At 35.3% G+C, this 22,215-nt stretch overlaps 1 protein-coding gene across 1 annotated transcript in view; it reads left to right on the plus strand.

Moving 5' to 3' along the window:
• The window catches only part of LOC123540989 (uncharacterized), a 92,735-nt gene that overhangs the window by 21,616 nt on the left and 48,904 nt on the right, over window positions 1-22,215 (plus strand). The window contains exons 7-11 of the mRNA XM_053527249.1: window positions 607-732; window positions 3,297-3,405; window positions 9,031-9,194; window positions 14,143-14,280; window positions 15,176-15,304. Coding sequence (XP_053383224.1) covers window positions 607-732; window positions 3,297-3,405; window positions 9,031-9,194; window positions 14,143-14,280; window positions 15,176-15,304 — 666 coding nt within the window. The remainder of the gene's footprint in view (window positions 1-606; window positions 733-3,296; window positions 3,406-9,030; window positions 9,195-14,142; window positions 14,281-15,175; window positions 15,305-22,215) is intronic.

The following is a 22,215-nucleotide window of genomic DNA, read 5'->3' on the forward strand; positions in this document are numbered from 1 at the left end:
GAATTGTTATGTGGGTCATGTGGGGTCAATAACTAGGTTTCCAGGTCAGATCAAAGAATAAGCTTGTTTACACCCTAGGGACAAATTTTTTATTCTATCTTCATAAAATTTGGTCAGAATGTTTGTTATCATTAAGTCTTGGAGGATTTCAAATCTGGGCTAAATGGGGTCAAAAACTAGGTCACTAGGTCAAATCATAGGAAAAGCTTACACTCTAGAGGTCACTGTTTTGCTTCAATCTTCCCGAAACTTTGTCAGAATGTTTGTTCTCATGAAATTTTGAACAAGTTTGAATCTGTGTCATGTGTTGTAAAAGACTAGGTAACTAGGTCAAATCAAAGAAAATGCTTGTTTACACTCAAGAGGCCTCGTTTTCTTTGTCCAATCCTAATGAAAATGGTCAGAATATTTGTCTCCATAAAATTACTAGGTAAAACATGTGTACACTTTTATGGTATGTTACACAGGTGAGCGACCTAGGGCCATCTTGGCCCTCTTGTTTAAAATGAAGATTTTGGGTAGCATCCGTTGGTAAAATTACCAATATTTCCGTGTTATAAAAGTCTTATGGTACTTTAAGATATATGAACCCTGGTTGTATTTCAGGTTTTCTACACTTTCTTTGGACTGAGATGTCAGATAGTAACTTTATCTACGCATGCTCTACAAGGAATGATATACTGCTTGTTAGAGCCAGAAATACAAAACATATCAGTCTTACAGTAGAACGTGGTAAGTGTTACTTTTTATGCACCATTAAAAAATTGATCTATTTGCTGTCTCTCTCCTTGCTCAGAATGGTGGAGAAAGTTATTTTTACCACTTATCTTCTGGCCAGGGTATGTCCACATTTTTATACGTCCGTCTCTGAAGAGCAGGACGTATCGTGTGAACACACTAGACGGCGGGCGGGCGGCGTCCAAAGCATGACCGCCTTCTAATTTTAACAGTTTGCCGACAATGGTTTGCATAATATTTCAGCCAAGTTCGATAACCAGCCAAATTGCGCCAGGCATTACTGGATTATTAAAACACACACTTTTTCTTCAAGGTCTATTGAAACTAACTTTGCACTGGAAAACAAGCTGTTGTATGACTGTGCAATAAAAGTTATTTACTGTTGTTTATTGTTCTGTAAAATATCTAGTATAATTAATATGTAGAATCAAACCAGATCCAAGCTAACTACCTTTTAATGTCGATATATTCTAAATATATTTTTGGTGTTGTAGTGTGTGTCTATATCATTCTGTGATATGTAGTTTGTACAGCGCTTTTAAACGTTTATTTTATAGATGGAAAGAGCGCTATAAAAATCTGGTAAATAATAATAATAACAATAATTATGGCCCTTGAAGTACTCGAAAAACTCCAAATTTAGCCTTGTCCTCTCTTTAAGTTGAACAGTTTTCATTAGATCTTCACCAAACTTGCTGACAATATTTGTGGGCATAATATCTCGGCCAAGGTAGATAACCAGCCAAATCGTTCCAGGCACTCTTGGATTATGGCCCTTGAATTATTCGAATAAAACAGCGAATTTAGCATTGTCCACTCGCTAAGTCAAACAGTTTTCATCCAAACTTAACCAAATTTGCTGACAATGTTGTAGTCATAATATCCAGGCCAAGTTTGATAACCAGCCAAACGCTTCAGGCACGCTTGGATTTGGCCCTTGGATTATTTGAAAATGTGCGAATTTAGCCTTGTCTGCTCTCTAAGTCCAACAGTTTTCATTCGATCTTCACCAAACTTGCTGACAATGTTTGTGAGCATAATATCTCAGCCTAATTCGATAACCAGCCAAATTGTTCCGGGCATTCTTGGATTATGACCCTTGAATTACTCAGTAAAGTGCGAATTTAGCCTTGTTCGTAAGTCGAACAGATTTCATCTAATCTTCACCAAATTTGCTGACAATGTTTGTAGGCATAATATCTCGGCCAAGTACGATAACCACACAAATCGCCCCTAGGTTCTCTTGGATTATAGACCTTGAATTAGGCCAAGTTCGATGACGGACATATTTTGTGACTGTCTGGCACTCTTGTTCTTCAAATGGCTTTTTATGCCCCCAAAGGTGGGCATATTAAAATCCCACTGTCTGTCCGTGCATCCATCCATTAGCAATTTTGTGTCTGCTCTGTAAATCTTGAACCTCTTGAAGGATTTCGAAGAAACTTGAAATAAATGTTCATCACATCAAAAAGACGTGCAGAGCGCATGCTTGTGGTGACACTTTGGGATCAGAGGCCATAAGACTTTGTTTCATGTCCACGTTGCAACTATTGTTCAGTAGGGCGAGGGTTAGTCTACGGATCTCCGTGACGTTTTGATAAAAGATATTGTGTCTGAAATCATTTGTCCTCAACCTCTGATAATTCATGTGGGGAAGTTTGCAATTACTTGCAGAGAACAGGTTTGTACTGGTACAGACTCCAGGAAGACTGGTTAGGTCAACTACCCGCCGTTACATGACTGAAATACTGATGAAAATGACGTTAAACCAAAACCAAACAAAGCAACTCTTTAACTGCTTGTCGGATTTTATAAATCTTAGCACAAATGTTCACCACATCGAGATGACATGCAAAGTGCATGTTTCGAATTGCTCACTTCAAGGTTAAGGTCACGCTAAGGGGTCAAAGGTCATACCTTCGAGCATATATTGCTCCGCATTGCGTTGCTCTTGCTTTTATTTGCTTTTTGTGTGGACTTTCATAGAATTACTTCCCTTCCTTGTTACTATAAATACTAAGTAGCTTATTTTTTCACTTTCATTATTTGCTGTAGGGAAAACGTTTAACACATCTGTACCTGGTAAGGATTGTGTTTTGTCGACTAAGAATGTTTTGTGTGGACTTACATGTTTTTAAGAATAACTTCCCTTTGTTTTTCCTAAAAATAGCTTATTTTGTAACTTTTTATTATTGGCCATATGGTTAAACCAACACCATTCTTCTATGATAGAACGTGGATGATACATCAATTTTTTACAGGTGTATTTTGCCATTACTCTGCCTGGTAAAGATTTTTTTGTGGAAATACTATCTATTGTTATTTTTTGTGGATGATCATTTCCATTAAATAACTTTACGTTTAGGTCGAGATATTGAAATGAAAATTGTTTTAATTGGCTGAAATGGTTGAGTCATTCAGGCGATGTGTCAACAAATAATGAGCTTGACATTGTTGCCATTTTGGCTTCAACATTCTAGACTTGAATTTACTGCCTATATCTGAGTCATTGCGCGTTTTACAATAAGTTAGAAAATCTGATTTGGAATGTGTTAAAGGAGATCAACCTGACCGAGCACCAGAGTTAATGTACTCAGAGAATGTGCAGGTGTATGAGGAGGAAGATGCAGAGCTCACGTGCATTTTTACATACTTCTCCAGTGCAAGGTAGGTTTCCTTTCAAAATTATCTGTAAATGTTTTCAACAGTGTTTGGCATACTGTTTGCCATCTGTATTAATCTCAACAGTAACATGTTTCAACATCTAAATGGTCATTGTTACAGTGTCTCAGTATATGATCAGATAGTTCATACCCTTTATCAATTTTAAAAATTGTGCAGACAATAAATATGTGATATTAACCTTAACCCTGCTAAATTTCTTAAATGGACTGGTTTGTCTTTCAATTTGGGCAGTACAGTCTATCATTTGTAGGGGTGTTCACTGAAAATTTACTGCCAGAGAAGCAAACAGTGCAAACCAAGATGAACTCGCACGGATTTGCAGGCTCATCTTGGTCTGCACTGGTCGTAAAGGCAGAATCACTTGCCACCAGCAGGCTAAGATGTAGACTGAATACCACTTGAGACATGTCCTTTTGATTTTCAGATCAGTACTTAGTATCTGGCAATTTGTTTCTGGGTTCTTATAAAGTATAATAGCAATGACCTTAAAACTACACAATGACTAAGTGCTACTTGAGGAAGATCCCTATAGATTTTAGGATCAGTGGCTTACAGGACAGTGTCACAGGGACCCTCGTACATACCCAAATCTCTGTCCCTGTATTTTTATGCTCACAGAAGAAGAAGGGGTATATTGTATTGCTCATGGTCTGTCCTTTTGTCTGTAAAATATTTGGATTCTAAAAATCCCAAAGCTCAAACTTTCAGTAGATGACCTTTATTAGCTCACCTGAGCACGAAGTGCTCAAGGTTGAGCTTTTGTGGTCAGTGATTGTCCGGCTTCCGTCGTCGTCTTTCGTCCGTCGTACGTCGTCTGTCTTCCGTCAACGCCTTCCAGCCTTAACCACCAGTCTAATTATTATAAAACATCCCAGGAATGTTCCTTGTATGATCCTCATTGAAAAAAAAGTCAAAGAAATGAATTCCTTACAGAACTCTGGTTTCCATGGCAACCGAAAGGAAAATCATTAAAAATCTTCTTGTCCAAAACCACAGTAGCTAGGGCTTTGATATTGAGTATGTGGCATCATCTAATGGTCCTTTACTAAGTTTATTCAAATTATCCCCTAGAGTCAAATATGGCCCCGCCCCGGGATGTCACATTGTATATATCGACTTATATAGGACATATAAACTTTGAAAATCTTCTTGTCCAAAATCACAGGGCATATGGATTTGATATTAGGTATGTGACATACTCTAGTGGCCCTCTACCAAGATTCTTCGAGTTATGCCTCTGGGGTGAAAAGAGGCCCCACCCCGGGGGTCCCAATTTTATATAGACTTATATAAAATGAACATTTTAAAATCTTCTTGTCTGAAACCACAAGACCTAGGTCTTTGATATTTGGTATGTGGTATTGCCTTGTGGTGGTCCTCTACTAAGTTTGTTCAAATTATGTCCCTGGGTTGAAAAGAGGCCTTGCCACAGGGGTAACAAGTTTTACATAGACTTATATAGGGAAAAAAATCTTTTGTTCTGAAACTTCAAGGCCTAGGTATTTGGTATGTTGCATTGCCTAGTGGACCTTTACCAAGATTATTCAAATTATGCCCCTGAGGTGAAAAGGGGCCCCGCTCAGGGGGTCCCAAATTTTACATAGACATATAGGAAGAGACTTTAAAAATCTTCTTGCCTGAAACTGCAAGGGCTAGGCTTTTGATATTTGGTATTTTGCATTGCCTATTGGTCCTCTACCATAATTGTTCAAATTATACTCCTTGGGTGAAAAAGGCCCTGCCCCGGGGGCCCCAAGTTTTACATAGACTTTTATAGGAAAATATTTAAAAATCTTCTTGTCTGAAAGCTCGAGGCTTAAGCCTTTGATATTTGGTATGTAGCATTGCCTAGTGGTTCTTCAACAAGATTGTTCAAATTATGCCCCTAGGGTGAAAAGAGGCCCTGCCTCGGGGATCACTGGTTTATGGGTTATATAGGAAAAAATACTTCAAAATATATCTGATAATGCTTCCTACATTGTTCAGTTATAATTACCTGATGACCCCAAGTAATTAGGGGTCACTTGACTGTGACCTTGACCTAATTTCTTGTTTTTTTAAGATACAGCCTTGAAATTTAGCTGACCTATTTAGTTTTGCACACAGATCATACCAGCATAGAAATTTGAACCGCGTCAGTAACTTTCGAGGAAGATTTCAATACTCATCTTTATTGTTCTTAGCCCTGACCTTCTGGCCTATTGTGTTTTTTTTGAAGCTAAAGCAAAGAGATTTGTATAATTTTTTCAATAACAGTACTTATCTTGAAGAATCTTTACCATGACCTTCTCACCTAGTTTTCTTTTGTTTTTGAAGCTTTAGTAAAGAAATTTGTTCAAAAAAGTAATTAAACTCAGGTGAGCGATGTAGGGTCATCATGACCCTCTTGTTGTTTTTTAGTTCAGTAGGTCAAAGATCAAGGTCACAGTGACCTTGAGACTGAAAACAGTTTTCATTCCTTAACTAAAGTTAGCTTGGCCTATATTCTCGAAATTTCATAGAATTCCATGGTTGGTTTATGACCCCAAATATTTTAGGAGTGAGTAGGTCAAAGTTCAAGACAACAGTGATCCATCCCAAAGCCATGCACAATTTCTGCTCAATAAGAACGGTTTTAGATACAGTTCTTATGCGTAAGAATATATCACGAAGAACGAAAAACACCAGTTATTCTACGATAAATCACACTTTGGAACTTGTTATTTCGATTCCAACATGACATACTTGAAACATCATTGTTCAAAAAAATAGTAACTACATTTTACGCTCTGAACTACATTTTGTGCTACGCACCTGGATTTGGCTTTTGAAATTTCCTCTTACAAAACTGTAAAAGTTGCAGATTCATTCATAAAGCTTTGCACACAATATGTAAATGGAATAGCCAAAACACGACGCGCATTTCAAAGGTGGTCTATTGCAGAATAACCCTAGATAGATATTGCTCTACATGTATGTAAGTTATTCGCTGGTCGTGTTAGAATTCTTAGTATCCCAGCCTTTCCTCCACTACCCCACAACATACACAGCTTCAAAGAAATTAATTATGCCCAGTCTTACTGCGATGCTCAATTCTGCTTGTAACTGGGCATACTATGTCTAGATAGGCAGATATTTTTTCACAACTTAAGCCTATGGTTTAAAGTGAAATACTGACATTCATTAAATATTATTCATTCTTAGGGGTGTAACGATATGCTAGTCAATGTTTCTACTTTTCACTGTACTGTATGCTCAGGTGAGTTATTGTGATCATTCGATGTCTGGCGTCTGTCGTCGGTCAACATTTAGCTTGTGTATGCGGTAGAGGCTGTATTTTTCAGTTGATCTTCATGAAATTCGGTCAGAATGATTTAATTGATGATATCTAGGCCAAGTTTGAAAATGGGTCATCTTGGTTAAAAAAAAAGTCATTAGATGAAAACGAAGAAAAAGGTGTGTATGCAATAGGGGCCGCATTTTACACCGGATCTTCAATAAATTCGATCAGAATGTTTGTCTGGATAAAATCTAGGTCAAGTTCAAATATGGGTCATCTGGGGTGAAAAACTAGGTCACCCAGTCAAATCAAAGAAAACTTGTGTACACTATAGTTGCTGTATTTTACACTGGATTTTCTAGGAAATCTAGGTCAAGTTTAGATATGGGTCATCTGAGGTCGAAAACTATGTTACCTGGTCGAATCAATGAAAATCCTTGTGTACACAATAGTGACTGCATTTTACACTGGAGTTTCGTGAAATTTAGTCAGAATGGTTGCCTTGATGAAATCTGATTAAAATTTGAATATGGGTGATCTGGGGTCAAAAACTAGGTCTCTAGGTCAAATTAAAGAAAAACTTGTGTATACAATAATGGCTGCATTTTTCTTTTGATCTTCTTGAAATATGATCACAGTCTTTGCCTGGATGAAATGTAGATCAAGTTCGAATATGGGTCATCCGAGGTCAAAATCGAGGTCATCCGGTCAAATCAAAGAAAAACCTTGCATATGCGATAGAGGCTGTATTTTTCAAACGATCTTCATGAAACTTTGCCAGAATAATTTTCTTGATAAAATGTAGGTCAAATTTGAATATGGATTATCTGGGGTCAAAAACTAAGTCACTAGGTAAATTCAAGGAAAAACCTTGTGTATGCAATCGGAGCTGCATTTTACATTGGATATTTATAAAATTTAGTCAGAATGCTTTGATGAAATCTAAGTCAAGTTCGAATATGGGTAATATGGGGTCAAAAACTAGGTCACTAGGTCAAATTAAAGAAACAACTAGCAATAGGGACTGCATTTTACAAGAGATCTTCATGAAATTTGATCAAAATGTTTGTCTGGATAAAATCTAGGTAAAGTTCGAATATTGGTCTTCTTAGGTAAAAAACTAGGCCACCTAGTTAAATCAACGAAAACCCTTATGTATGCAATTGTGGCTGCATTTTACACTGTGTACTCATAAAGTTTGATCAGAATGTTTGTCTTGATGAAATCAAGGTCATGTCCAAATCTGGGGTCAAAAACTAGGTCACCAAGTAAAATCAAAATCAAAGAAAAATTTCTAAAAGCAAAAGGGGCTACATTTTAGGCAAGATGTTCATGTAATTTATCAAAATGTTTGCTTTGATGATATCTAGGCTAAGCTTAAATATGTGTCATGTTGGGTCAAAAACTAGGTCACCTTGTCAAATCAAAGAATAACCTTGTGTATGCAATAGGGGCTGCATCTTTCACTGGATCTTCAAGAAATTTGGTCAGAATGTTTTGATGAAATCTAGGTCTAGATCAAATGGGGTCATTTGGGGTCAAGACCTATGTCATCCAGTAAAATCAAAGAAACACTTTGTAAATGCAATAGGGGCAGCATTTTAGGCAGGATATTCATGAAATTTGATGAAAATGCTTGCTTTTATGAAATTCAGGTCAAGTTCAAATTTGGCTCATTTTGTTCAAGTCAAACAAATACCTTACTATGCAAAAGGGGTCACATTTAAAGCAGGATGTTCATTAAATTTGATCAAGCTGTTCTCAAGCGAGCGAACTGGGACCATTTGGTCCTCTGTTTTTCTATCATAAAACAGACCTATGATACGATATGTGTATCACCAGACTAATGTATTGTGATAAAGTGAATTTTGATTTATTTTTACACTCTTATTCTTGGCAACAACAACTTTTGAAAATAAGAAATTTAACCTATTTTCAAATAGGCACAGAAACTTGTATAACACAGTGAACTCCTTTAATTTTGTGGACATAAAATTTGGTGGAAAAACTGTTAACTGGCTTTTTATGTTGACTTAAGTTATTGGATGATATTAAAACATGTAGGAATTTTCTGTGTTCATTTCGGATGTGATTTCGTTGACTGATGTAATCTTGAAATCCATGAAAATAGGCCCCGCTCGAAAATTAATATTTGACTGTAACATTTTTTTCTAATCAAAATAAAGAGTGTAAAATGTCTGGAAATAATTTGTTCTAAACTACACAAATGCAAATGTTATAATCTAACACTGATAAATATGTTACAGGGTCTCAAATAAAGTGTTACATAAATCAAAATAAACTAGTTACCTGAAATAATAGAAATAATGGTTTTCATTTTCTTATAGAGAGAGAATGACAGTTGAATGGTATAGGTTCGGAAGATTGGTGGGCGAAGGTCACAAACTGGTATTGAATAAAGTTGATCAGAGTCATGATGGAGAGTATATTTGTAAAGCAGCACTTGGCGGGAAGAGAACACAGCCTAATGTTGTATCTCTCAAAGTTGTTGGTGAGTAGATAGTATTTTTACTTCCCCTGAAAAGATTGGGTGTTGAGTTGTTACTTTGTCCATTCAGCCATTATTCTGTAAGTCCTTCCATTGGTCATAGTTCTGTCTTGAGCATAAATCCTGACCTGGTCGTAGAAGAGATTTTGATGAAAATTAAAATATAGATATTAGTAGGGGAAAGTGAAAGGTCATGGTCACACTTGAGGGACATGTCAAATTCAGAGGAGGGGTGTTCAAAAAATACCTGGAAAAGTTCTCTTATTAAATATTATTAGCTCACCTGAACCATAGGTTCGTCCATCGTCCTTATTTTTTCTTAAACATCTTCTGAAACTACTAGTCAGAATAACACCAAATTTGGCCTTTAACATCCTGTTCAAATGGGGACATTTGGCTCCTTTTAGCGGCCGCTAGAGCTAAAAATAGAAAAAACTTTAAACGACTTCTCATGAACCGCTTAATGTATCTTCATCAAACTTGGTCTGTAGCATTGTTATATGGTCTTCTCCCAAATTTGTTCAAATGGGGGCACTTGGCCCCTTTTAGGAGCCGCAAGAGCTAAAATTAAAAAAACTTTAAACGACTTCTTCTCATGAACTGCGTAATGGATCTTCATCAAATTTGGTCTGTAGCATCATTATAAGGTCTTCTTTCAAAATTATTCAAATGGGGGCACTTGGCCCCTTTTAGCGGCCGCTAGTGCTAAAGATAGAAAAACCTTGAAACTACTTCTTCTCATGAACCGCTTAATGCATCTTCGTCAAACTTGGTCTGTGGCATCGTTATATGGTCTTCTCCCAAAGCTGTTCAAATGGGGGCACCTGGCCCCTTTTAGGGGCCGCAAGAGCTAAAATTGGAAAACTCTTCAAACGACTTCTTCTCATGAACTGCGAAATGGATCTTCATCAAATTTGGTCTGTAGCATCATTATAAGGTCTTCTTTCAAATTTGTTCAAATAGGGACACTTGGCCCCTTTTAGCGGCCGCTAGTGCTAAAGATAGAAAAACCTTGAAACTACTTCTTCTCATGAACCGCTTGATGGATTTTTATCAAACTTGTTATGTAGCATTGTTAAATGGTCTTCTCCCAAAGCTGTTCAAATGGGGGTACTTGGCCCCTTTTAGGGGCTTCTAGAGCTAAATATAGAAATACGTTTAAATGACCTCTTATCATAAACCGCATGATTGATCTTTTTCAAACTTGGTCTGTAGCATCATTATACGGTCCTCTTTAAAGTTTGATCGAATGGGAGCAGCCATTTTAGTGTGTATATGACGTCATTCACACACTACTGAATTCTTTATTTAGCAAATAACCTTTCAAAAGATTAATTTTCATATGTTTCTTGAGTGTAAGGTGTAAAACATGATAATTTCTTTCATTATAGCCGGAAAAAGTAGATAAATTATTTTAAAGGAATAAGTAAATACGATTCAAATGTGTATCTAGAAATTTAATACCTCCGCCATTTTGTTTTTTGTTGCCATGGAAACAAAATGGCCGCCAATTTGATAAAATATTTAAATGCTCATAACTTTCTCATTTTTACTCCGATTTTGAAAATTCTTTCACTTAATTAAATGATTTAAGAAATCCCAGCTGACCAAATTAATGTAAGAACAACGTTGCTTTTCCCTGCTTAAAGGGTAAAGAAAGCCTGAAATTAAGTTAATCCCATATGAAAGCCATCCTCAAGCCTTTTATCACACTGAAAGAATTTTTAAAATCGGACCACTATTGAAAAAGATATTGTAGTTTGAAATTTAAGAAAATGTCTGATTATGGAGGCAGCCATTTCAGTATGTATATGACGTCATCTACACACTGCTGAATTCTTTATTTAGCAAATAACCTTTCAAAGGATTAATTTTCATATGTTTCTTGAGTGTAAGGTATAAAACATGATAATTTCGTTCATTAAAGCTGGGAAAATTAGAGAAATTATTTTACAAAAATACGTAAATACAATTCAAATGTGTATCTAATAATTTAATAACTCCGCCATTTTGTTTTTTGTTGCCATGGAAACAAAATGGCCGCCAATTTGATCAAATATTTAAATGCTCATAACTTTCTCATTTTTACCCCGATTTTGAAAGAATTTTCACTTAATTAAATGATTTGAGAAATCCCAGCTGACCAAATAAATGTAAGAACAATGTTTCCTTTCACTTTAAAATAGAAATACCTTTAAACGACTTCTTCTCATGAACCGTTTGATGGATTTTCTGCAACCTTAGTTGTAGCATCATTATAAGGTCCTTTTTCAAATTTGTTAAAATGGGGGCAGTTGGCCTCTTTTAGGGGTTGTTAGGAATAAAAATAGAAATAGCTTGAAACGACTTTTTCTTATGAACCGCTTGATGGATCTTCATCAAACTTGGTCTGAAACATCATTATATGGTCCTCACCAAGTATATACAGAATTAGGGCACTTGGCTTATTTAAGGGGCCGCTAGCCAAAAATAGAAATACCTTTAACAACTTATTACCATGCACTGCTTGACCGATCTTCATCAAACTTATTTGAATATCATATTTTAGGACATGCACATTATTGATTTATCGTCTCTATGGCAACGTGACTACCTATATATAGCGGCCAAACATCATTATGCTGCTGTCATATTACATACAGTTAATCAATACAGCCTGTGATTACAAGTGGTTAATTGTTGCTTGCATTTAAATGCATTTTCTGCACCTTCCTACAATCAAATTAATTCTGTGAATATAATTTTACTATTGTATTGATGAAATGGGACATTGAACTGTGATGAATTGAAGCGTATTGAGGAGCTCTTTAACTTTCAGAACGTAACCGAATGTTATCGGGATTGCAAGTTGTCAGCAGTATTCTGCTGACCACTTTTAAACCTCCTGTTCCAAATATAAAATGTTTTTTTAAGGCCATTGACTCTTAAGTCTTGTGCAGCATAACATTTGTCTTCTTCCTTGATAAATTTTATACTAAACACATAATGTTACATCATGTATCCATTCAACACATGATTTCAAGCGATGACCAACAATATATGCCTGCCAAACATTTTAATTATGTCATTATATATTATGTATAATTAATGACTACATTTCACATTAATATTCATCTGATTTAAGATTTGATAGCTTGAAAAATAGATGAATTACAAGTAATATTTTAGCTAATGCAATAAAAAAGGACATAAAATAGGGCCAGATGACATCACATGACTTTGCCCCTGGGATTTACTTAATAATTGTCCAAAGAAAATATGATTTTGATATATCAAATAAGTATTTCTGTATCTACATTATGTAACAGTTTCATTGATTTTTGAAGATGCATGAAGAAATGACAGCACTTTTACGGGTATTTGTTGAACACCCTTTTACTTTAACACAGGGTTTTAGAATTTTATGTCCGGAGCCAGGGGTACCAGAAAATTCTTTGGGCTACTGGGTTCTTTCATATCGTGCCTGCCGGGCTACCTTGAAAATCGAACTTGAGTAGTCTGGAAATATTAATCTTGCACATCGACGCATGACTTTTGACAGTTGTCATTTATCCCCTTGTTTACTGACTGATACAGACTGGAGGATGTAATTATCTGAACAATAATCTACTCACTCATCAAACAATTACATGTTGTATACAAAGGCATATGCATGCAAGATTTTAAACTGATTCAGTAGTACTGAAAAAAGTCAAACCCATTGAGAGGTCTCTGTGGTCGAGTGATTAAGGTGTATGAATCACTTGTCCCGAATCAGTGTGGGATTTAAACCTTGCTTGGTGTGTTCTTCTTGTGAGGAGGCTATCTAGCTGGCTTAGGAAGGTCAATGGTTCTACCCATTTGCCAATGCCTAAAACTGTGCCTGGAGGGCATTTTAGATCTTCCATATGGCCTGAATTGTGTCAGAGTGACTCAAATAAAATTTCCATTTTTATTGTCTTTAGCATCAATGGATTTACTTAAAAGTAGCAGATTTAGCCACCAGACTTTAATAATTGCATAGTAGTCTGGTGGACAACTCTTGGTAAAGTGTTTTGCCTAACTGATTTGCTTGCAACAATAATCTGCTTTATACAACATTTTGGTCACTGTGTAATAGTATTTTTACATGGTGAAACTACTGTTTAGGTATAATAGAAGCTAACAATACATCCATTTGCTCTGAAACAGTCATACATCAAAGTATGCATATAGAAATTTATCTCATATTATTCCATTAAGTGCTTTTAGTACACTCTGTTTTGCCAAAGAACTGGAATCACAATACATGTACTCATTACCTCATCTGATTTTTTTCAGGAAAACAGGAAAAAAATGATGAGTTATTGTCATCACTTGATCGGCGTCGGCGTTGCCTGGTTAAGTTTTATGTTTTTATGTCAGCTTTTCTCCTAAACTATCAAGGATATTGCTTTAAAACTTGCAATACTTGTTCACCATCAATAGCTGACCCTGTACAGCACAAAACTTAACTCCATCCTGCTTTTTGCAAGAATCATGGCCCCATTTGGACTTAGAAAATCACATTTCTTGGTTAAGTTTTGTGTTTAGGTCAGCTTTTCTCCTTAACTATTAAAGCTGTTGCATTAAAACTTGAAACACTTGTTGTTCACCATCAAAACTGATTCTGTACATCAAGAAACATAACTCAGTCCTGCTTTTTGCAAGAATTATCGCCCCTTTTGGACTTAGAAAATATCAGATTTCTTGGTAAAGTTTTGCGTTTATGTCAACTTTTCTCCTTAACAGTCAAAGCTTTTGCTTTAAAACTTGGAGCAGATATTTTCCATTAAAAGCTGACTCTGCACAGCAAGTACTGTTACTCTACATTGCTTTTCGCAAGAATTTTAGACTTAGAAAATCATGGGTATGATAATATTTCTATTATACAGAGACAAAAAAATCAGATGAGCGTCTGCACCCGCAAGGCGGTTCTCTTGTTTTATTTTAGCACCACCAAAATTTGTTGTTGAACCACTCTCAAAGGATGTACCAGTAGGAAGTGATGCTGTATTGCAGTGCAAGACAACTTCACATAATTCATATAATCAACCCCCAGTCTGGTTCCTGAATGCTGTACCACTCATAGGTAAGTCCAAGTCTGGTTTCAGAATGCTGTACCACTTATAGGTAAGTTCCAGCCTGATTCCGGAATGCTGTATCAATTATAGGGAAGTCCCAGTCCGGTTTATGAATGTTGTCTTGTGTCTGAATGTTGTACCACTGATAGTTATGTTTCTCACCATTCTCAGTGGCCAAGTGATTAAATTGGCAGATAGATTCATTTAACCCTCACTGCTGCGCGTTGAGTTGAGTACTGGTTGTATGTTCTCAAGTACGACTCAAGTACTGGACAATTTGATAATTGTGAGTACTAAGTACCTATTTTGCTTAAACAAATTCAGGATTAGTCCCAGTACTCGTTAGTTTTATGTGAGTACCACAATATAGTACCACAATATAAATGCAAAGTGTGTTTCCTTAAGTTTAGAGACGATTGTGTTCTGCTGCAGTAGGCATAGAGCAATGGTGGCACTCAGGTGTTATGTCACCAAATATACCATCATGTATGTTAGAACGTTATGCTAATGATTTTGACGTGTTGGGTAAGTCAAAATACCAAGTAACATATAAAAACTAAATGTTGCCTACTTTTGTGTCAGTGGATGAAAAACAAGTTTGATATGCTTCAAAGTAAAGTATATTATATAAGTGCTACTTTGCCAATTGACAGATTGATATTTGTCAGCTCACATGTTGATATTTGTCAGTTGACAGATTGATATTTGTCAGTTGATGGATTGATATTTGTCAGCTAAAATATTGATATTTGTCAGCTGGGATATTAATATTTATCCCTTTGACATACTGATATTTGTCAGTTGACATATTTATTAAAAGATTTTAAGCACTGAAAGCCGTACTTGTCTATAAATAGACTGATACAGAAAATGAAAGAAAATTGTTTTTACTTGGTATTTCAGGCTGCTCTGACCGTAATTTTGAATGTAAAAAACCGAAGCACAGTGGTTTCTCTGAGTGTGTTCATGAGAAAAAAGTATGTGATGGCTATCCCGATTGTCAAGATGCCAGTGATGAGCAATTCTGTCCTGGTAGGTAAAATTTGAGTCCTTCCTATACACAGTAAGGTGTATGATATTTAGAACAATTACATATTAAAGTATATGAAGAACTATCCTACTTGTGTCCGTATCTGCATCCTCACTTTGGTTAAAAGTTTTAATGCACTTTCACTTTTACTTAATGAATTTGCTTCAAACTTAAAATTGTTATTCCTCATCATCACCCACATCATATGACACAAGGGCCATAACTTGCACCAGTATTTCTTGAATTGTGCCTCCGTTTTACCTCGAATTTCAGGTCGATTTTGATACAATAACCACTATAACTTTGTTATTACCGGATGATTTGAATCTCTTGCATGTAATTGTCCTTATATGACACAAGGTCCTTAACTCTTGCACAAATAGTTTATGAATTATGATCCTCTTTTACCCAAAATTTCAGTTTAATTTTGATGTTCTTTATACATAGTTATTGTTTTGATACACTTCCACCCTGTCGGCTGGTATTGATTGATATATGTAGATACCATCTGGATATAAAACACATTAGACTGTTAAGTGTGAAGGTAACATGCCTTTGAATACACAACATTCTGTTTTGTTCATTTCTTTGGTCAAACAGGAACAAGTACATTATATAAGAGCACATTCTACTAATTTTTTGTACATGCTATTTTGAATATTTTTTGCTTCTTAAAATACCTGATAATTTTTGCAGCTCTGCTTGTTTGGTAACTGTACATGCTGTATCTATATATAGCCCAGGTGCAGAGTTCCATTTCTGTTCTGTTAGCATTATGTATTGTTCTAACGCTTTGCTTACAGTTCTAGTTAACACCAGTTACCAATTTAGTTTGTTTTCACTTTTGTGGACATTTTTATCATATATCTATATAAATTGTGTCCAAAATACAGCTTGTATTTCACAAGTAAATATGAACTGGGAGAAAAGATTCTGTATTGTACCTTTTGCTTTTGTATTGTATGTTGCTGAACTATTTTCATTTAATATGCATGACCTGACATGGTTGTTAAAACGCGCACACAAAAACTTCGCCCACTTCTATTTTAACACTGACAGACATTTAAAATATCGTCCAATAACAAAAACAACAAATACAAAAATATGGAGGTATATAATAAAAGGATCATTACAACAGTAGCTTGATCTTGGATTTTGTATTCGGCTCTCGTGGATTTTGCAAGGATGGATCACACTCCGCGCTTGCGTGCTTCATGAGAATCAGATCTATCATCCCAGATAGGGCGAAAATAATAATAATTTTATGCTTATGACTTTTCAGTTTCAAATACAGCATACATTTTACTGATGAATACAAAGCCCTGTATTCAACTCCTGTTAGATAAGGACAAATATTCAGTCAAAAAAGACGTCTTTAAGTTCCATGCATCAAAAGAATTGCCGGTTGAAATGAGTTTTCAGTCTTATTTGCATAAGATTATAGTCAATTTTTAATGATATAACAATAGAAATTGGTATATGTATATAAAAATAATCATAAAAATTAAACCTGAATCTACAAAGATGCTATCGAGGAATTTTCTAGGCTGGATCTGTAAGTACCTCTGGGATCCAGGTCCGGCAAAATCCACTTGAGCTGAATACAACATCACAGATCAAGGAACAGTTATAATAGCCCTATTTTATCTGATCCTAGCATACTGTAGTCTTATTTTTGCATAGGCTTTATTTAGCATACGATGGTTAGCAGCCGCATTGGCAATGTTAAGAAATCATAAAATGTGAATTTTTGTATTATACGACATGGTGCAGATTAATATTCAAGACTATATTTAATTCATAAGCTGCATTATCTGAAACTCTATATCTCAGACTGGCTTATCTCAAAACACTGGCTATCTCGAAGACATTTTCAAATCCCGTCCCGAAACATATGCACAAAATATCATTTCGAGTCAAATTCCATTTATCTTAAAATAAAACGCTAGGGCTCTTGGAATTCAAAGTCCCGAGTTCAACTGTATTAACGGAAATAAAACTACTGATATGAGAAACATTGTCAAATCTGCAGGATTTGTAGCTATACAAGTCAGAATTTTTTATAGACTGGGAATGACAGTAAAGTTGGTAGGCAGTTGGTAGTTGGTAGTTGAAAATTCGAATAACCAACTACATACTAGTTGCCAGTTGGTTATTCAAAATGTATTGGATACTTCTACATGTACATTTTAAACTCGAAATGAAACACAATCTAATAAACCTTATCAGTTTCGAGCTGTTTGGTTTTCAGTTTTCAATTAGGCATGAATATATACTTCTTACTGGAAGGTAGTTAGTTATTCAAATTTTGAAAAATCCGAACCTATTTTGATTGGACAAAATCATACAATTTAGAATTTCATTTGCTGCAAGATATCAACATCAAACACTTAATATATAGATGGGTTTGATAAAACATTCAAGAGAGCCAGTTGCAAATTCGAATGTGAATAACCAACTGCCTACTGCCTGGAATGCAGTTGGTTATTGGACATTTTTTTAGGAAATCAATTTGTTTGTCAAAAATGATAAAATCATTTATTTTAACATAACATTTCATTTGCTCTAAGATTTTGATATTCAACACTTTCAATGTATGTAGCAGTCTTAATGAACATCAAGAGAGCCAGTTGCTAATTCGTATGCGAATTACCAAATGCCTTCTGGTAGACAGTTGGTTATTCAACCTTTATTGAGAAATTCTGCTTTTTCAGATGCAAATGATAAAATCATTAATAGTAACCATTGGTTCATTCTAAAATATTAATACTCAACCGTTTAAATGCATTCAGAAGTTGTCGTAAGGACCAGGAGAGCCAGTTGCCAATTCGCAATATGTTTCAGAAAATCATATTTTCAGACTTAAAGGAATTAAAGCAGTCAGTTTAACAGTTAAGTGTTCTTACAATACATATCAATATCCAACACTATATAGATGATTCTTCAAAACATTTAGGAGTGCCAGTTACTAATTTATGTGCGAATAACTGGTAGGCAGTTGGTTATTTAACGTTTTTCAGGAAATATTACTTTTCTGCAAATGCAAAAAAATGATAAAAAAACCATTCAGCTTAATATTTCATTTGCTCTTAGATATTAATACTCAACACTTTCAATGTATTTAGCTGTCTTTATGAACATCAAGAGAGCAGGTTGCCAATTGGCGAGCCAGTTAACAATTCGTATGCGAATAACCAACTGCCTACTGGTAGGCAGTTGGTTATTCAACCTTGTTTGAGAAATAATGTTTTTCAGTTGCAAATGATTAAAGCATTCCGTTTAGTCATTGGTTTGTCCTTAAATATTAATATTCAACCGTTTGAAAACATTCAGAGGTTGTTGTAAGGACCAGTATTATCGGTTGCTAGTTCGCAATATGTTTCAGAAAATCTTTTTTCAGACACAAAGGAATAAATGCATTTAATTTAACATTTAATTTGTTCTTACAATTTAATATCAAAAACTTTCAATACATAGATGAGTCTTCGAAACACTCAGGACAGCAAGTTGCCAATTCGCTTGCGAATAACCAACTGCCTATAGATAGGCAGTTGGTTATTTGACATTTTTTACTGGTAGGCATTAGGTTATTCAATTTCTTTTTAAAAGCAATTTTGTTTTTCAGTTGAAAATGATAAAATCATTGAATTTATCCATTGGTTTGTGGTTAAATGAAATTACCGCATGATTCCTTTGTTTTGATTGGGTTAGTATTGAGCGTATCAAACTGAAAAGCGCACGAGCGCAGGTTGGTAACCAAATACTAACCTGACTACTAGGTTAGTATTTGAATACAAACCTGTGCTCGTGCTTTGCAAGCAACGTATAGTGTACGCAACTTGACCCCGATGGTTACCCTTGTATTATAATACAAAAATGAGGCACAACGTATTATCGAAAAGGAATGTACGTAAGACGATTCATCTCTTTGCATAAAAAACACGAGCTGCACGAGAAAATAGAAATATAAATTTGTGTAAATATAAATTAAGGTATACAGACTAATTCCATATAAACATATACGGCTACCGTAAGCACTCCCTTATTTCTACAATGAAATAATCGATGTGAATAATCAGCCAAAGGTCAACCATCGCGGTCAAGTTGCGTCTACTATATATACACATAACACGCGCATACAAACTCAAGACTGTTTTTTTCCAAACTATTATGTAGAAAACTACGCGGATTATTTTCCTGTCTAATATTACACTTCTGAAAAGAATATGAACAGAGACAGTCTGACGAGTAAATTTAGTGTTGAACTTAAATAAAAAAAACTGTAGTTCCAGCATATGTAACATTTGTTTAAAATTTTCTTTTTATCATTTAAACACACATGCTTAGTTCAATAAAGTAAAACACAGTGTTTTGCATCCAGAGATTGCAACTTCAATCCCAAGCCCAATTTGAAAGATGACAGTGTGTAATCGGTCTCCACATTCGAGTCATATGAATGTGTAAGGCACTTTATTTTACCCGCACATTAATAGGTCATATAACCTTCGGGCATTAGCTCACCTTGAGCGGGTACCTAGGTAGAACCACCGACTTTCTATAAGCAGGCTGGACGGCTTTTGAGAAGAAACAATTATGAACTCGAAAATATCGAACCTACAGAGGTTATGAGAAAGAGATACGAAGCCAGCGACCTTATCTACTCGGCCGCTGTAAATTTGTGACGCGTGCGGAGTCCATAAAAAACTGTTTAGGTTAACTGACCTCCGTTTTGTTATTTAAATAGTGTGGAAAAATGACTAATAACTAAGGAAAACAACAACAACAAAGAAACAACAACAACAACAACAACAAAGCAATCGAACAGTGTTAAGATCTGTTTTCTTGAAAAAACTGTAGAAAGAACATAATATTTGTACTAGTTATTACTGCTTGTAAATTTAGATGATAAAATATAGCTAAATTATAAGTGCAGTTAAGCAAAACAACAGCTAACCGTATGACAGCGCGCTCCACTATTCGGCAATTTGACAGTACGTAAAATGAATATATATCTCAATAAGAGACCTCTACTTTAAAGCATGCCTCCAGATCGTTCGATAAGAAAAAAAGTTTTTTCTAGATATCTTGAAATAAATGTTATATTTCTTAAGAAGGTTTTAAAACTTAATTACTGACAAGCTTTATGTTAAGGAAACACTTAAGAATTTTCTGTTTTTACTACTTTTTTACGATGAAAAGCGTTTGTCACGCTTTTACTCCAGGTAAACCGTCTCGATTATAAATATCTATATTTTGGAGTCATTATTCACTACTTCTGCTATAGCGCTATTGGTAACGACAACGAGAAAATGTCTTTATTGCCGCGGCAGTCCGGGGTTCGATTGCCGACGCGTTCATCTTTTTTCTTGATTTGGAACTTTTAAAATATGTTAGAACAAAAATTCATATTCTTATGTTCATAATATGATCAAACTTCAATTTGGAAGGAAGATTATTTTCTAGCCAAATCTGGATGCATGCTGCTTTAAAAGGATACACCGGGGGCATAATTCTGTCTAGAACACAAATCAGAGTTATTGGGACTGTTACCACACATGCAGATGATGAATGTAAAGATATATATTTTAAGTTTCAAGTCAATATCTTGTATAGTAAGAAAGTTATGTCCAGAAAACGAGATTTGTTAAAAATAATTAATTAAGTATGAAAGGGGCATAATTTGGTCATAAATACAAATCAGAGGTATGGGGAGTGTTACTACACATGCAGATGATGATAATCAAGATACAATCTAAGTTTTAAGTCTGTATCTTATATTGCATTAAAGTTATATCCAGAAAGGAAAGATTTGCAAAAGGGGCATAATTCTGTCAGAAATACAATAAGAGTTTTTGGGTTTGTAACCACACATGCAGATGATGATTAAAAAGTACAAAACCTTGGTGACCTTGACCTTTGGTGTAATGGCCCAGTCCCTGTCCATACTTTGTTTTTATGCTGGACAATGTTTATGTAAAGTTACAGTAAGATATCTGCAATATTAACAAAGAAATGACAGAAAAACAAAGGTTGCCGTAAAACTTTAACCAGGAAAGGTCACGCCGGCGCCGACGCCGGGGCGAGTAGAATAGCCTCCCCCTAATCTTCGAATAGTGGAGCTAAAAGCGAAGCCCAGTCTCTGTTGCGATTGAAACGCGGTACACATTTTATGTAAACAGAAAGGAAAAAGTTGTTGTTTTTAATTTATGTCATACTTTAAAAATATCAATTTAGATATTTTGATATTGTCGGCAAATTTGCTAAATTTTGACATGTGTTTTAAATACTTTGGTCAAAATTTTTGTACCCAAATGCTGAATATTGAGAAATTTTGTTTTAACAAAATCTACGGAGCAATACAATTCTGCTTTGAAGATACTCCCAGCTTTATTTTTTAAGCAAACGGTAACTTACAGGAAAGGTGAAAGTTTAGCAGATTTGTTATACTTTAAACAATATCTTTTCTTTCATCTGTAACGGTTATGCTTTGTTTGTTTTTGGGTTTTGGGTTTAGCGTCGTTATTCAACAGTTTTTCAGTTATGTTACTGCCAACTTCCTTACATGAATGACGAGCAGAGGAGGAAAACAAATCAGATATAATGTTTCTTATCAATCGTCACAGAGAACATACGCCCGAGGATTGAACTAGAAACCTACCCGCGATCTGTACATCTGCGCTCCCCCTATTGAACTAAGCGGACGGGCTTTGAATTTTCATGCAACGGCATTCAGTTACCCAATTACCCTTGATTATGGATTCTGCACAAGTATTGAATTGTTCTCCGCATGCAACTGACATTTTCTCCACATGATAGATACCGTGTAGAACGAACAATTCCAAGCACACCTGTTTTATGTTAAATAATCAAGAAGACACGTCACGCGCGGTGCAACGAACTTGTGACATTTTTT

The sequence above is a fragment of the Mercenaria mercenaria genome, chromosome 16 (genome assembly GCF_021730395.1).
Source record: "Mercenaria mercenaria strain notata chromosome 16, MADL_Memer_1, whole genome shotgun sequence".
NCBI classification, from domain to species: Eukaryota; Metazoa; Mollusca; class Bivalvia; order Venerida; family Veneridae; genus Mercenaria; species Mercenaria mercenaria.